Source organism: Diuraphis noxia, unplaced genomic scaffold (assembly GCF_037042655.1).
Source record: "Diuraphis noxia isolate RWA-SAM2 unplaced genomic scaffold, SU_Dnox_SAM2 contig0002, whole genome shotgun sequence".
In the NCBI taxonomy this organism is placed as follows: domain Eukaryota; kingdom Metazoa; phylum Arthropoda; class Insecta; order Hemiptera; family Aphididae; genus Diuraphis; species Diuraphis noxia.
Window position 1 is genome coordinate 64,057,851 of NW_028301712.1, and position 15,633 is coordinate 64,073,483.

The 15,633-nt window shown below is 29.4% G+C and overlaps 2 protein-coding genes across 2 annotated transcripts; one reads left to right on the forward strand and one right to left on the reverse strand.

Moving 5' to 3' along the window:
• Positions 1–5,985: 5,985 nt before the first annotated feature.
• Positions 5,986–7,540, reverse strand: LOC107171072 (uncharacterized). The gene is made up of 3 exons (XM_015521303.2): positions 7,394–7,540; positions 7,069–7,247; positions 5,986–6,183 (listed from the first exon to the last, which is right to left on the reverse strand). Exons 1-3 carry the CDS (start codon positions 7,530–7,532, stop codon positions 5,986–5,988), a joined length of 516 nt encoding a protein of 171 aa, XP_015376789.1. The 5' UTR covers positions 7,533–7,540.
• Positions 7,541–8,692: 1,152 nt separating this feature from the next.
• On the forward strand, positions 8,693–15,591 carry Oseg4 (intraflagellar transport protein Oseg4). The gene is made up of 22 exons (XM_015521180.2): positions 8,693–9,033; positions 9,093–9,377; positions 9,485–9,587; positions 9,684–9,844; positions 9,902–10,055; positions 10,115–10,260; positions 10,321–10,539; positions 10,617–10,755; positions 10,826–10,954; positions 11,303–11,406; positions 11,466–11,629; positions 11,700–11,946; positions 12,702–12,880; positions 13,215–13,418; positions 13,513–13,665; positions 13,752–13,944; positions 14,006–14,185; positions 14,270–14,390; positions 14,457–14,585; positions 14,711–14,871; positions 14,940–15,049; positions 15,140–15,591. Exons 1-22 carry the CDS (start codon positions 9,010–9,012, stop codon positions 15,318–15,320), a joined length of 3,486 nt encoding a protein of 1,161 aa, XP_015376666.2. The 5' UTR covers positions 8,693–9,009; the 3' UTR covers positions 15,321–15,591.
• Positions 15,592–15,633: the final 42 nt, after the last annotated feature.

The window sequence follows — 15,633 nt, forward strand, 5'->3', positions numbered from 1 at the left end:
TTTTGAACTTTGCATTAACTTACTAACAAGGTTAACTTTTGATAAAATATCTTGTCAAAAACATAACAAAACTAAAAAATCGAATCTCTCTATAAATTGAATTAATGAATTAGCTTCAGAAATAACTAAATGATCAGCAGTATTTAATTCAGTTAACTCTATCAGTGCATCTATTATTTGTGATATTTCATTTTTAATAGCATTAATACAATCTATTCTACATTCCCATTGAGTTTCGCATAGTGGCTTAACAGTTAAAGATTTTACATGTTTTTTTAATATATGCCAACGTCCAACAGATGCAGAGAATAAAACATAAATTTTTTGAATCGTCCCAAAAAAGTTCTTTGACTCAACAGAACAAGAAACACTGTCTCCGACTACTAAATTCAGTAAATAGTCCAGCGCCGCAATTAGCGGGGGTGCTGGGGGTGCATGGCACCCCCAAAAGAGCCCTATCATCGTATTTAGGGGGCCCTTTTCAGACATAAAAGTTTTTAGATTAAAAACTCATATTAACTTTTATTCCAATTTATAACACATGATGAAAATTGAAATTTTTCGATATCATTGTGTAGTTACGTCCAGCATCTAATATTATGTTTTTATAGTATTGATTATACTTATGAAGATAATATTTTATAGTATGAATTTTTAACTACCTATGACTTGTACTTAATATTTTAATATTAATATTTAATATTTTTGTATCGTTAGTTTCAATATTGTGTTAAATAATAGTTTTCGACTCCATGCTATTATCAATGATGTTATCTGATAAACAATTGGGGAAAATAATTGGATTAGTGCTATTTTTAGACTAGTTCAGTGTGTGATGACTAATAACTGATAAATGACAATATTTTAGTTAGTGAATACATATTTTGTCTTTCATTTTTGATTTCACTTAAACAATAAACATATAAAATGTCTCTAAAATAAGTTCGTCCTAGTGGTGCTCCATTTCTAAAATGATAATTTGTATTTGTATAAATATATATTTTAGATTCTGAGCGGAGCGATGAATGTATTAATTTTACCAATTGTTTTTTTTTTTTGTGTGTGTCTGTCATCACGTTTTGGGGCAGTAAAAGTGCTTCAATTTTTGACTTTAGTACCTCGTTCGATCAGAAAGTGAATCTAATTGGTACTTGGGGGGGGGGGGGGGGGGGGTCAAAAGTAAAAATTCAAATTCTGTTTTGGTTTTGATGTAACTCTAAAAAAAATTACCATAGACACATGAAATTTTCACCGAATGTTTATATAAGTATATTCTATCTACCATGGAATTTTAAAAAATGTTCGACTTAAGTTGAACTATTCATAGGCACATGCAATTTTCGATCATTATTAGATTTTTTTTTAATTAATACTGATAAAAATGTATTTTTTGGGTTGAAGATCTTGAAAATTTAAAACAAGGTTTTAAATATATTGTTACAATAGCAGTTGAAAAATAAAAGAAATTCGTATCACAATTTTTTTTTATAAGCATTCAAAGTTTGAATTTTGACAAAATACGTAAAAATCACGAAAATTCGCAAATTATTTTAAGATAGAAATTCATAAAAAAAATTCTATTTAACAAGATTCCTTACAAGTTTTCAATCTTTATCACCAAAAAATTTTCCACCGGAACTTCAAATTAAATTTTTATGAGCATTTGAAATTCAAATTTTTACAACATTTGATTTTCACTGAATTTATCGATTTTCTTATTTTGGTATAACTCTAAAGCAAACGACCAGATACTTGAAATTTTCACTGAACGTTTATATAGGCATTTTATATACTTGATATAATTTTCAAAATATTTAGATTTGTTTTGAGCTGTTTACTGACATTTTAATTTTTCAACTTTTTTGGTTTTTTTTTCTATAAATATCGATAAAAATGTATTTGTTGGATAGAAAAGCTTGAAAATTTAATACAAGGCGCCTTTCATATTTTTACAATAGCAAGTGAAAAATAAAAGAAATATATATTGGCACCATTTTTTTTTTACAAGGATTCAAAGTTTGAATTTTGTCAGCATACGTAAAAATCACGAAAAATCGCAAATTATTTTAAGCTAGAAATTCATGAAAAATTTTCTTTTTAAATCTAAGATTTGAAAATTTTTAATAATCTATAATACATATATCCTAGACAGATAAACCGTCTTCGCTCAGAATCGTTTTTCGTATACAATGTTATAATATCATTAGATTCAAATTTAATTCCATTCATTACAGTAACCCACTCGGCACTCGTAACCTACTGTACAGCAGAGCGACATCCACGACTTACCAGCTTTTCTTATATTTAATTTAATTAATTTATATTATAATTTATTATAATATATTTGTACCTATTTCTATTTCCTATTGCAGTTAGTGAATAATATAATTAACATTTTATTCATTCAAATTTGTAGTAGAATACTATAATAGGAATGCTATTTTAATAAACTGTATTAAGGTACATACCTAATGTAATGTTTTATTTGTACTAACAAATTAAAAAATATCAATCGAGATGAAAACACATATGATTTTAGGTCTACATTTCGACTGGAGGCCTATGCATAAATTATTTGATCTGTTTTTGTAAGCAAAATTATTTAAAATCAAGTGATAAAAATTGTTTTGCTTTTTAAAATTTGTACTTGGTAGTTGGTATGCACTATGGATAGGCATTATCAGGAAAGCCAAAATAAAAATGTTTAGCCCCCCAAGATGGGAAACGAAGTGTCTTTATTATTTTTGGGGTTTTTTTGTTACCAGGGGGTTTAAACCTACCCTTAATGGCGCTTTTGGTGCTGTTACTGCTACTCAATTTTTTAAGACAAAAGTTTGAAATAGGGGGCCCCAAAATTTGATTCGCACCTGGGCCCTTTTATCTCTAGTTGCGGCACTGGTAAATACCTAACCTAACCTAACCACATGGCATAAAAAAAAGCTCAAGGATTTGCTCTTAATATTCGTGCTTGAACGCCTTTATTTTTGCCCTTCATGTTTGCTCCATTCTTGTCATATCCCTGACCTCTACAGTCATTTAGTTCTAGTTCACAACTTTTCAACATAGTTAATATAGACTCATAAATTCCTTCACCAGACGAGTTGAATATTGGTTCAAATTCTATAAAATGTTCTTTAATGCACATTTCGTCGATATCAAAAATTCTCAAAGTCAAAGAAAGTTGTTCAACATGATTAATATCTGGAGTACAATCTAACATAATACTATAATATTTAGCTTTGCGAACTCTACTTAGTATATTGTCACGTGTTAAGTTCCCAATTATATTAATAATTTCATTTTGAATAGTTTTTCCACAATAATGTACATGAGTTTCACGAGACATGACACGACGAACGTGTTCATTCATTACTAAATCAAATTTTCCTAACAACTCGACAAGACCCAAAAAATTTCCATTATGATGTGTAAATAACTTGTCCGAAGAACCTCGAAATGCTAAATTATTTTTCCCAAGAAAAATTGTAATTTCAATTAATCGTTCTAAAACTTTTTTCCAATGTTCTATTTCAGCAACTATTTGTTTTTGTAACCTGCGTCGATTGATTTGTTTTCTTTAAGCCTTATATTAGTTTCCAACCACATACTAGCACATTTGATATAATGAATGATGAATGATATGATGAGGCGAATTCTCGTGTGTTTTTAAATACTCGTGTACATGTTTCCAGTCTTTTAACCCATCTTTGGCTAAATTAGTTCGACTCGTAGGATCAAATATTTTACAAAAAAAAACAAAATACTGCATTAACTGTTTCGGAATACACTAGCCATTTTCTTAAATATTTTTCTCCGTTACTTATAGTTCGAAAAAATAACGAATATGAAAAACTACAGTTATTATTATCTTTAGGAAAATTAAAATTTTTCATATAATCAATAGACATTTTGGGTCCTGTTGTTATCAAATAATCTTTGTCAGTAGATGTTAATTGTTCAGGCCAATATGCTATATTATTGAAATTTTTTAAACTAGTTATTACGTCAAAAGATTCATCGATATTTTTTGGATCATTCGGGAGTATATTAGGAATATTACTACATTCTTCGTCATTACTAGAACTATTATTAAAATCATTTATTTCATTAGAACGGTCTTCTAATTCACTCTCAAATGTCACATTAGGGTTTTGTACGTTCATATTAGATTTGAAAAATGATGAAATTTTTGGACATTTTTCAACTTGTAATTGCTGTTCTAGTTTCCTTTTACGATTTTGATAACCACTAGCTTTTTTTGGTGCCATTTTTTGTCTACCAATTAATATATTAAATAAAATCGCATTAATTTATGAGCGCTGTTTATAATTTATTATTAAAAAAGCGTAGATTCAAAATTGCTACTATTATTTAAAAATACTTACATATTTTTGACCGATACCGGCGATACCACTAACAACTGCTCAACTTCACCAGAAAAACAAAAATGAGAAATAATTGTACATCGTATTCATAAATACGAACATAATTACAGATAACGGCAATAAAAGGCGATAAATGTACAATTAATAACTATAATAATAACCAACACAGTCCAATATAGCGACTATCTTATATCTTAGACGTATCGGCTGTAACACATACTTTTTTGGTTTTCCCGAGTTAATGATTATATATTATTGTACCTATATTATTTTTTAATTATTTGTAATATAATAATAAAAACTGGAAAGTGAAGTAAAATTTATAAAAAAAATTATATAACAGAATATTCTGTCATGAATAATTTAGTCATTTAGCTATAATATTGTCAATACTCAATTTGAATAAATATTACGCTAAAATTTGTAAAATATTCGTATATTAAAAGCGCCCTTAAAAAAGTAGCGCCCCGGGCAACCACCCGGTTCGCCCGTATCTTGGGCCGGCACTGGGTACCACGCCATATTATAATCATTAGTGACATTTTAAGGGTCTACCCCCATCCAAAAAAATATGAATTTAGCCCCCATAGATGTGTTTTTTATCACATATAAAATATTAAAATCCATAATATTATTATCACATACACATATAGTTCTTAAAATATAATCTATCACGCATGCACTTTTTTTATAAAGAAAAATGTTTTGTTATCACATCACTAAAACTTCAAAAACTGCAGTTATCATCTGCTGTATAATATTTCATCAATTCATTTTTTTCAAATTATTTGAATGTGTAAACACCCTATTAAAATTTGTTAAAATTTTAAAAGGATCATTGTATTATAGATAAATTGAAATATGTTAAATAAGCCAATTTATACAAATAGGCACAGATACCGATATTATTATATTTTGCATAACAATAAATAAATTGGTTAATTCACTCAAAATATAAATTTTCAATATAATATTGGTTCAGTTGAACACAAAGTTAATATGTTGCGCATTGATCATATAAAGAAAACTATGATATAGTAAATTCACATCCTCTTTTTTTTTTTTTTTTTGTAGATACTAGATGTGTGTGTAGGTCCGTAACTGTAGGGTGACAACCACACGATCCCTAACGGAACATGCCAATATTGTATTGAAAATTTATATTTTGAGTGAATTGACCAATTTATTTATTGTTATACAAAATATAATAATATCAGTATCTGTGCCTATTTGTATAAATTGGCTTATTTAACATATTTCAATTTATCTATAATACAATGATCCTTTTCAAATTTTAACAAATTTTAATAGGGTGTTTTACACACTCAAATAAATTGAAAAAAATGAACTGATGAAATATTATACAGCAGATGATAACTGCAGTTGTTGAAGTTTTAGTGATGTGATAACAAAACATTTTTTTTATAAAAAAAGTGCATGCGTGATAGATTATATTTTAAGAACTATATGTGTACACATCTATGGGGGCTAAATTCATATTTTTTTGGAGGGGGGTAGACCCTTAAAATGTCACTAATGATTATAATATGCTGGTACCTATATAAATAAACATATAATTTTATTTTAAAGAATTTTTTTGTTATACGTATGCGAAATGGCCAGGTTCAACTGGAGTATTAATATCCCCTAAATTGCTTAGGCGACTGGTAAAACGACTGTCTTTTCTGAACATTTTTGGATAAGATTTGCATACTGGAGATTTGGCTTTGACCATATCAACATCCCTCACATGTATTGACTTGACTACATCAGTGTACAACGGATATTTTTGTTGAAGCTAAAAACATAATGCTCTATATTACAAAATTATCATATTAAATATTATTATACAATACGGACATTATTGCTATAGCCTATAGGTATGCAATTATAAATAATATATACAAATATACATTTGTTATATAAAATAAAATATAGGTGAATCAAGATTGAAATCTCTATCAATGCTTTCCATGAATTGTGATTTAACAAGCAGTGTTTCATTTTAAAGAAGTCATAGCAAAATTTCAAAATAAATTTTTAAACATCGAGATGATCAGAAATTCATATTAAAATAATGTTATTGTATAATTATTCAATTTATATGCAATTGAAGAAATAACCAACCGGCGTCATATGATAGTAGGTATATACGGCATATAAATATATAATACCTATACCTTAAGTTATGAAAAAAATACGTTTTAAAGGAAAGGGTATTCATTTTTATAGGTTTGATATGGACAATTCAACTTTTTTTTAAACAAAATTGAATGTATACATTCAATTTCTATACTACATTTGCTGACGAATCTTCAAAATTTTCAACGATGGCAATTTTATTATTTTTAAATCTATTTTTGTGCTATCAACAAACATTATACATTATACACATTCAAAATAGGAATTAACAAATTATTTTTATTAAATTTAAAAAAGCTTTGAAAAATTTGAGAAAAATTTGCATTTTTGAAAGAGAATTACGTAGAACTTTAAATAACTTTGTACTCACTACAAAAAATAGTAGTCTATTAAAAAGTAAAAAATGCAAAGAGTGCAGGGGTTGAACATCCAAAACCTTCCATATGTTTGCCTGCACTGTATAGGTTTATAACTTAATTAACTTGTGTATTAATAAGTTTAGCTGGTATATTTTTATCGACGGATTTCTCAAAATACATACTTCTTCGTCAATTTCGAAGCCCAGTTCTTTAACTTCAAATCCTGGAAGGACGAAGGACTCTGCGTACGTACTACAGGCATTGGCCTCGTTGGCGCGCCGCTGTTTTTCTTCGATCTGTTCCAACGCCTTCTTGGTCATCTGTTGCCACATGAACTCCTCCAACATGCGTCTCTTGCGCTCTTCAATACAAATATATGTTTTATGCACGAGAAAAAGTATATTTAAATGACAAATTCCTCCAGCCCACTTTCCCCTCCTACATCACCACACGTAAAATCCAATCGTTTTTATGACTTTGTCCCTGTCATGCAATATTAAGACTCACCTCTTTCGGTCTCGATGAGATTTCCATCCCGCTCCTTCTTTGCTTCAACAACCGCGTCGTAATGTTCCCGGGTAACTGAAGGCTTTTTGTATTCATTTTCTCCGCCGGGTGACGTAAATATCCATCGTTGACTATGCATTTTCTTTCTCAAACTATTTGTTTTGTTTGGTCACTTTTATTCCACGGTGCAATAATTTATCATGTATCGGTCAACCACAGCTATTATAATACTTATTATGTTACGAAAGTTTATTTTCTATCAGACCACCATCTTGAGTATATCAGCCAGCATATAATAAAAAGATATATAACATTTATCTCTCAAGAAAAATAAATTATATTCTATACGGTGTATATTTGAAATGCATATAACATTTTGCAGAATTTAAAGTATTTTGAAAATGGACTAGTGACGTGGCCCGTGTACATAAATATGGAGTAGGTAAATATAGGTATAATATATAAAAATATATAAATAATACAGGTAGGTATACCTACAGATTTCTAATATTAAGTGATTATTTAACACCGTTTAATTGTTAGATTTGTTCAAAGTTAATGACGCACAAAGATGTTTTGAGTGCAATGTAATTAAAAAAGTTACCCACTCACCCAACCATTTTTTTTAAATAAAAATTGCTCCAAAATAATATTTTCGTCATTCGCCATACACTGCCACGGTATAATAGTGAAGATATCTTCTCTACATCGTAATTCGTAATGGTAACAACATTTTAGCCTCCCTCCCCCCTCTTGCCCAGACTATTTTCATCAGTCCAGGCGCATTTTTCTAATTTTTTACGTACCTAACTGAAAATTTAAATTAAAGTTTAAGCTCCATAAAGAATTAAATGAAAAATAAAACTATACGTTCGTTCAGGTTCGTAGTTCGTTTCACGTGAGCATCAGTACCTACTACACTACAACAATAAGTCAATAAATAACTATTAACTATTCAGAAATCTGCAGTAGCGGATTTTCAAAATTTTCTGGGGGGGGGGGGAGGTCCTAAAAAATAATTTGTATTTCAAATGTATTATTTTAATTTTAATAAAAACAAATATTATAAATGTATATATCAGTGTCTGGGGGGTCCAGACCCCATGGCCCCCCTCGTAAATCCGCCACTGGAAATCAGGAAATCTGTAAGAGCGTAAGAACACGATGTAGAACGTATCTTATGTATTCGTAATCCTATTATCTATTATCTGGTTGTAAGTGATAAGCGCTAAATAGATAATGGTTATCGGAATCAACCGGTTCCGTCCATGGCACGATTTGAGATAGTATCAGTACTATCAATAATTAATAATTAATAATATGTACTCAGTCCCATTATGACTACCGAATACCGATACTCGATAGTCGAGTAGTCGAGTTGCTGGTAGACATTACTACATTAGACGTCTGATCGAACTCAAGAGGATACATTTTTAAATTATTCTATGATCAAGTAGACCTGAAACTCAAAACGACAGTTGCAGCTTCCAAAGGAAAGTATACAACTTTTGAGAAAAAAAAAATGGAAACAAAAATGTACCTATCTACGAGACACAAGTTACATTCAAATTTGGAATTGGTAAGCTAAAGGTTTTGCTGTTAGAAAATACTTCGATATGTTCCTGTACTTGAGCAAAAAGGTGAGTTCTATTTGTGAAAATGAATTTTATTATGATGATAATATGATTTCCGTGTTAAGATCGCCATACCAAACAACACAAAAATCAACTGTCTGGAATGGAATTCTAGTCAAGATTGCATAGCTGTGGGCGGAGACGACGGACTTTTGAAAGTATTGAAAATTGATTCTGGCACTCCAGCGGATGGAAAGCTCAGAGGACTGGCAGGCCAAGCCAACCTATCAATAAACAAAACTCTTGAGGGTCACTCTGGTAATGTGTTGACTATTGTGTGGAATGAAAAACACAACAAACTGACTTCAAGTGACGAAAATGGGCTAATTATAGTTTGGACATTGTATAAGGTAATAAATAATAGCAATATATGGTACATGTATCCTTAATTATATATTTATAGTTATAAGTTATAATAATTAATACTAATAAAATTTGTGTTTTGACCAACCCCTAGGGAACATGGCAAGAAGAAATGATTAATAATCGTAACAAATCAGTCGTTAAAGGTATGGCATGGGATGGAGATGGTGAAAAAATTTGTATTGTCTATGAAGATGGTAAATCTACTAACATGTATTTCTCAAATTAGCCATTCAATTTGTATAGTTAATAATTAATAATATATTTATATATTTTGTACAATTTCTTTTTAGGAGCTGTTATTGTTGGTTCTGTTGAAGGTAGTCGCATTTGGGGCAAAGAATTGAAAAAACTCATGTTGACAGGTGTCCAGTGGTCTCCAAATTCAAAATTTCTTCTATTTACCATAAAAACCGGTGAAGTTCATTTGTTTGACAGTGATGGAAACTTCATAGTATGTAAATTGTTTCACTGATTGGCTAAAATGATACAATTACTGGTTTTGTTTTAGTCCAAATTAGGCATGGTGTGTCTACCTGTATCTCTTAATAATGTGCCAATTACTGCCTGTCATTGGCTTAACAAAAATATAAATGACTGCCCACAATTGGCTATTGCATACAAAACAGGACATGTACAACTGATGAGAGACCAATATGATATGAGTAATTTTTTAAAAACAATTATTTATTTTCTCATTACTTATTAATGTATTGTATAATAGATCCAGTAGTTTTTGAATGCGATATGTCGATTGTGGCTATTAAGTGGAATCATAATGGCAGTGTTCTGGCTCTAGTTGGAACATTAATAGTTGACAGAGATATTAAAGAATCCAATGTCCTTCAACTTTATTCACCTTTTGGAGAAGTGAGTTTTTTATTTCATAATAGCGGTGACATTATCTATAATATTATATTTTTTTTCCAGCATTTGAGAACCCTTAGAATTCCTGGTTACATGGTGTCGTCTTGTTGTTGGGAAAGCACATCTTTGCGTATCACCTTAGCCATTGACAGTTTTGTTTACTTTGCCAATGTGCGATATGATTACCCTTGGTGTTATTTTGCTGGCACAATTGTCTATGCATACAGAAATCATGAAGAAGCTGTAACAGAGATTACATTTTGGAATATAAAAAAAAACGAAGTAGGACATTTTTCAAACATGTGATAGAAAATAACATTATTTAATACAACACAAACTATTTTCCTCATAAATTTTAGTTTTACCACACAAAATTTGATTCATTGCGATGCATGGACGCTTACAGAGATCATTGTGTTCTTGCTGTAAGAAATAATAATGATGAATCCAAACCTTATACCCTCATCATTTGCAATAATATAAACACTACAGTCGATAGTAAGATTTTAATTTTTATGAAACTTAATGTTTGAAAAAAAACCTATTCAATCTTGTGTTTTTTTTTTAGCCAAACACATAAATTTTGAACCAATATGGATTGCAATGAATGGAACCCTTGTAATTGTTTCTTCACATACAAGCTTCATGACTTGGCAATATTCTGTTCCTAAATCACATTCTGCATCCATAACCAATGGTAAGTTATTAACATAGGTGTGTCTACGAGAGAGACAGTGTGGGCACCAGCCTCCCCAGTGACTTGATTCTTGGCGTATAATTTACCGTGGTTGAAATACAGATTTCTATATAGTTAGTAGTGCTATATAATTTCCATACAAAAATATAAAGTCACAAAGATAGATTACAAAATACAGATCGTTGTAGTAAGTAAAAAATTAAAATTTTATAAATTGCCTCCAATGGAGGCCTGGACACGCCTATGGTTATTAATACGTCTTTTACTCCTCGTATATAAGTAGCATATAAATATATTGTACTGCTTAGTACATAATGTAAAACTTGTTAATTTATTATGTGGTTACAGTCAAGCGCAAAAGAGTGAAAATGTTTCACATAGATGATACTCCTTCTGGAGTTGATGAATTAACTCAAGAATCTAGAGAATTCAAAAGCTCGTCGTTTCAGAAAGTAAATCATCTGTAAAGATGTTGAAATCAAATATGAAATGTTTAAAATATGTTATTTAGGAGACCAAGGATCGCATAACATGTATAACCGCAAGTGATCAATATTTGTTGATTGGTAGAGAGAGTTGTGCTTTGCAAAAATACTCATTACCACAAGTGGCTTTGGTGGAAAGGAAAATGTTGTCCTCTAAACCTTATAAATTGGCATTAAATTCAAATTCTAAGTAAATAAATTTTTTTTAACTTATTATTTTAGTACTCTTAAAATATAAATATATATTTTTTTTTATCCAGAAGATTGGCTGTCATCGATTCAACTGGAGTTTTAACACTTGTTGATATCTCAGAAGATAATGTTGTGAAGGGATCTACTAATTCAGAAGCTTCAAATTCATTCCAAAGGCGAGATGTGTGGATTATGAAGTGGGCCTCAGACGATCCTGAGCTCTTAGCAATAATGGAGAAAACTAGAATGTATGTCATTAGAGGATTTAACCCTGAAGAACCTATTAGTACTTCAGCCTATATTGCTTCTTTTGAAGTAAGTTTATTCACTTTGACAAATAGTGATGGACTAGTCTAAGCTCTTAGAAACATATGGAATATTTAAACTTATTTGTATAAGAGGATGTTATACCTGCATTTTGCATGTGTTGTCTCCGTCTTACATGTGCATAATATAGCAAATTTTAAGTTCAACAGAACACGTTTAGCTCTGTTAGTTTAAAAATCATAGTGAATTGACCTCTTATAAAATTTAAAGGTAAAATATTATCTAGGCAACCTCATGATTTTATAATTTTATTTCAATTTTTCAGCAAGTTATATGTATTGCATAATTATAAATTGTTAGTACATCTTAATATACTTATAACTTGCTTCAAAATTAAAATATATATTAAAAATTCCAAGAGGTCATCTAAATATTAATCTTACCTTTAAATTTTATAAGAGGTCAATTCAATCTAATTTTTAAGATAACAAAGCTAAACATGATCTGCCGAGCATACAATTTATTATGTTACACACTTGTGAGATGGAGACAACACAGCATGTATAGTGTCCTCATAATAAATAGTTATTAGTTTTGATTTTGATTTCTTAATAATGACAAGAATAAATATGTGATTTAATAAATATAATTGTAATTACATCAAATCTAAGAATTAATTTTATGTCATATCTAAACTGTAAAATCAGTTTTCTATTTTAGAAAAACTCTCCTGTATAAAGTGTCGAAACTAATGGAAACAGATAACTTTATTATAATTTATTATATGATATATATTTTTAAAGAATTTAGAAATCCAAGCATTTCTATTAGATGAAATTATTCAGTCTCCAGAAAACCCTTCTCTCGATTATGTTATAACGTTAGAAACAAAATCATTGCGTGACACAAGACAACTTTTAGATAAAGTCAGCATTGAAGAAGCAATTGCATTTATTAATGATAACCCACATCCAAGGCTATCGTAAGTACTTGTAAATATTACTTAATTATTTCACATTCACTCATCACAATCAAAAAATAATACCATCTTTTTATCTACTTTTTGAGTTAAAAGAAATATTAAATTAAATTTATGTTAATATGTTACAACTAATTTATCATTATATGTGTTAATATCAATTAAATGTTAACTAAACTCTGGTTTTATTCTAAGTTCTAAAGCCAAAATGAATACAAAATATATTTTGAAATTTAAACTTAGCTAAGATATTTTTAAGGATTTGATACATGGAGCCTGCAAAATAATTCCATGATTTTTATTTATAATTTTAATTAATTTAAACTATTTTGTTTAGGAGACTATTAGCTGAAGCGTCATTGCAAGCTTTAGACCTTTCAACTAGTGAAACTGCATTTGTACAATGTAAAGACTATCATGGTATCAAATTAGTAAAACAATTAGCTAACATAAATGATATCCTTTTAAAACAAGCTGAAGTAGCTGTATATTTTGGAGATTATGTGAAAGCTGAACAACTATATATTGAATCTGATCGGAAGTATGAATTTTATAATTTTTGGTATCAAATCTTAGACCATTATTTCTAAGCTAATTTTTAATAACTGGTCATCGATTATATTCCTCCTGTATAGAGATTTGGCTGTGATTCTACATCAGAAACTAGGCAATTGGTTTAAGGTTGTTGAACTGTTGAAATCAAGTTCTTCACTTCTCGGCATTTCCGGCCTCACAATGAATTTAGCGTGGCAAGGAATTGGCGATCATTTCTTAGACAATCAGCAATGGTCTGTACTGAATAAACAAAAATACCGGCACAATATTGTAGTAATATAGTTGCTTACTAAAGTGATCAATATTATTTTACTCATAGGGATTTGGCTGTTGAATACTATAAAAAAGCCGATAACCCAGAAAAGCTGGTAGAATGTTATATAATACTCAAGGATTATGAGTCGTTAGCATCCCTTGCTAAAAGTCTGCCAGGAAACCATCCATTATTGGAAACAATTTCTGTGTTTTTTGTCAATAGTGGGATGGCTGAAGATGAGTCTATAGATCAAAATGTAAAGTTGATTATTCAATATTAATGATTTTGTGATAATGATAACAATTTAATTGTTTTAGTTTTCAAAACTGACATTGACAAGTATTGAATTTGATACGAGTAAACTAAGTGAAATAATGAAATGTATGAATGATACCAATCGTGATCAGTGGTTAGACAATGTCAAAGACATGTTGAAAATAATTTCAAAGTGCATAAATGAAGAACGATACACTGAAGCCGCCCAATTAATATTTGCTGTAATGATATGACTAAATATAGCTTTCTACCAGCGGAATGCTCGATATTATCATACATATTTTTAAATTTATTTTTAATTTTAGACTGTTTGTCAAGAAATAAAATCTGATATACAGCCAAATATTATTAAACAATTGGCTACTGCTGGTGCGCTATTAATCGAAGAGTACAAAGAAAAGAACATTCAATCCACCCTGTTGGATGGTAATTAGTTCATTTCCATTTAACTATTACCATGTTTTTAATCTATGATTTTTAATCAATATTTAGTCGAAGAAATTACAATGGAAAATTTTGGTATTATGCCGTTTAAATCTCGTGTTGAAATTATAGAAAACAGTTGGCGTATAGTAGAATCCTTACATTTTTTAATACTTGCTCAACAACAACTATATAACGGTAAATAATACTTAAATCAATTAGTTAGTAACATTGGTGTATTTATACAATTAAATTAATAAATAATAAGTAATATTCTGAAAAATGTGCACAATATTTATACTTTGACTACTTTATGCTTTTAGGAGACTTCCATTTGGCCCTTCAAACATCGTTGACACTTCGTTACTATGAAGATATTTTGAACGTAGAACAAGTATATTCAATTATAGCATTAGCAGCAATAGTCAACAGCTCGTTTAATATTGCATCTAGAGCTTTCATGAAATTAGAGACTATAGATACAGTAAGTAGTAATTTTTGTGTTTACAAGTCCCATCAAATGTGTTTTGATTGTTCAATTTTGTTTTTTAGAAGAAAAATTATCATCAATTGTCATTGGTCATATTTAGCAAGTATGCTCCCAAAGACTCAACTCCATTATTCATTCAGTGTTACAGTTGTTTGGACAAATTTCCAGCTTGGTAATTTCTTTTCACATTTCAATATACCCAATATAATATGCACACTTAAGTAGTTTTACATCTACAAGGATCTTTTTTGTATGATAATAGGTCGTTGAAATGTCCAAAATGTAAAATCAAACCAGTAGCCAGTATTGTTACGGGTCAGCCACTGACGGAAATAAAATCTCTTTGGTGTTGCAGACAATGCAAACGGAACGCAACAATCATAGATATGGGACCATTAAATTATTGTCCGTTGTGTAGGAAAGAAGTTATTCTTTCTTTTTGAATTATTTCATATTTTGTTAGGATTGCACATTACACTTTCAAGTCAAAATGTATTCATAAATTATTGTTTTGCTGTTGAAACTAATTCCGTCCATTTTACACTTTCGCATGCACTGAGATAAGACTGATCAATATAAACTAGTAATTTAGATATTAGGTATATATTTATTTAATAAGTAATGATATATTCAGACAAGTTTATAAGATTAGTGTATAATATATTTTGTATTAAAACTAAAGATTGAATACAAATACATTATTCTTTTAAATAATTTTTGTGTTTATTTGTATAATTTTCTAATCAAATAATAATA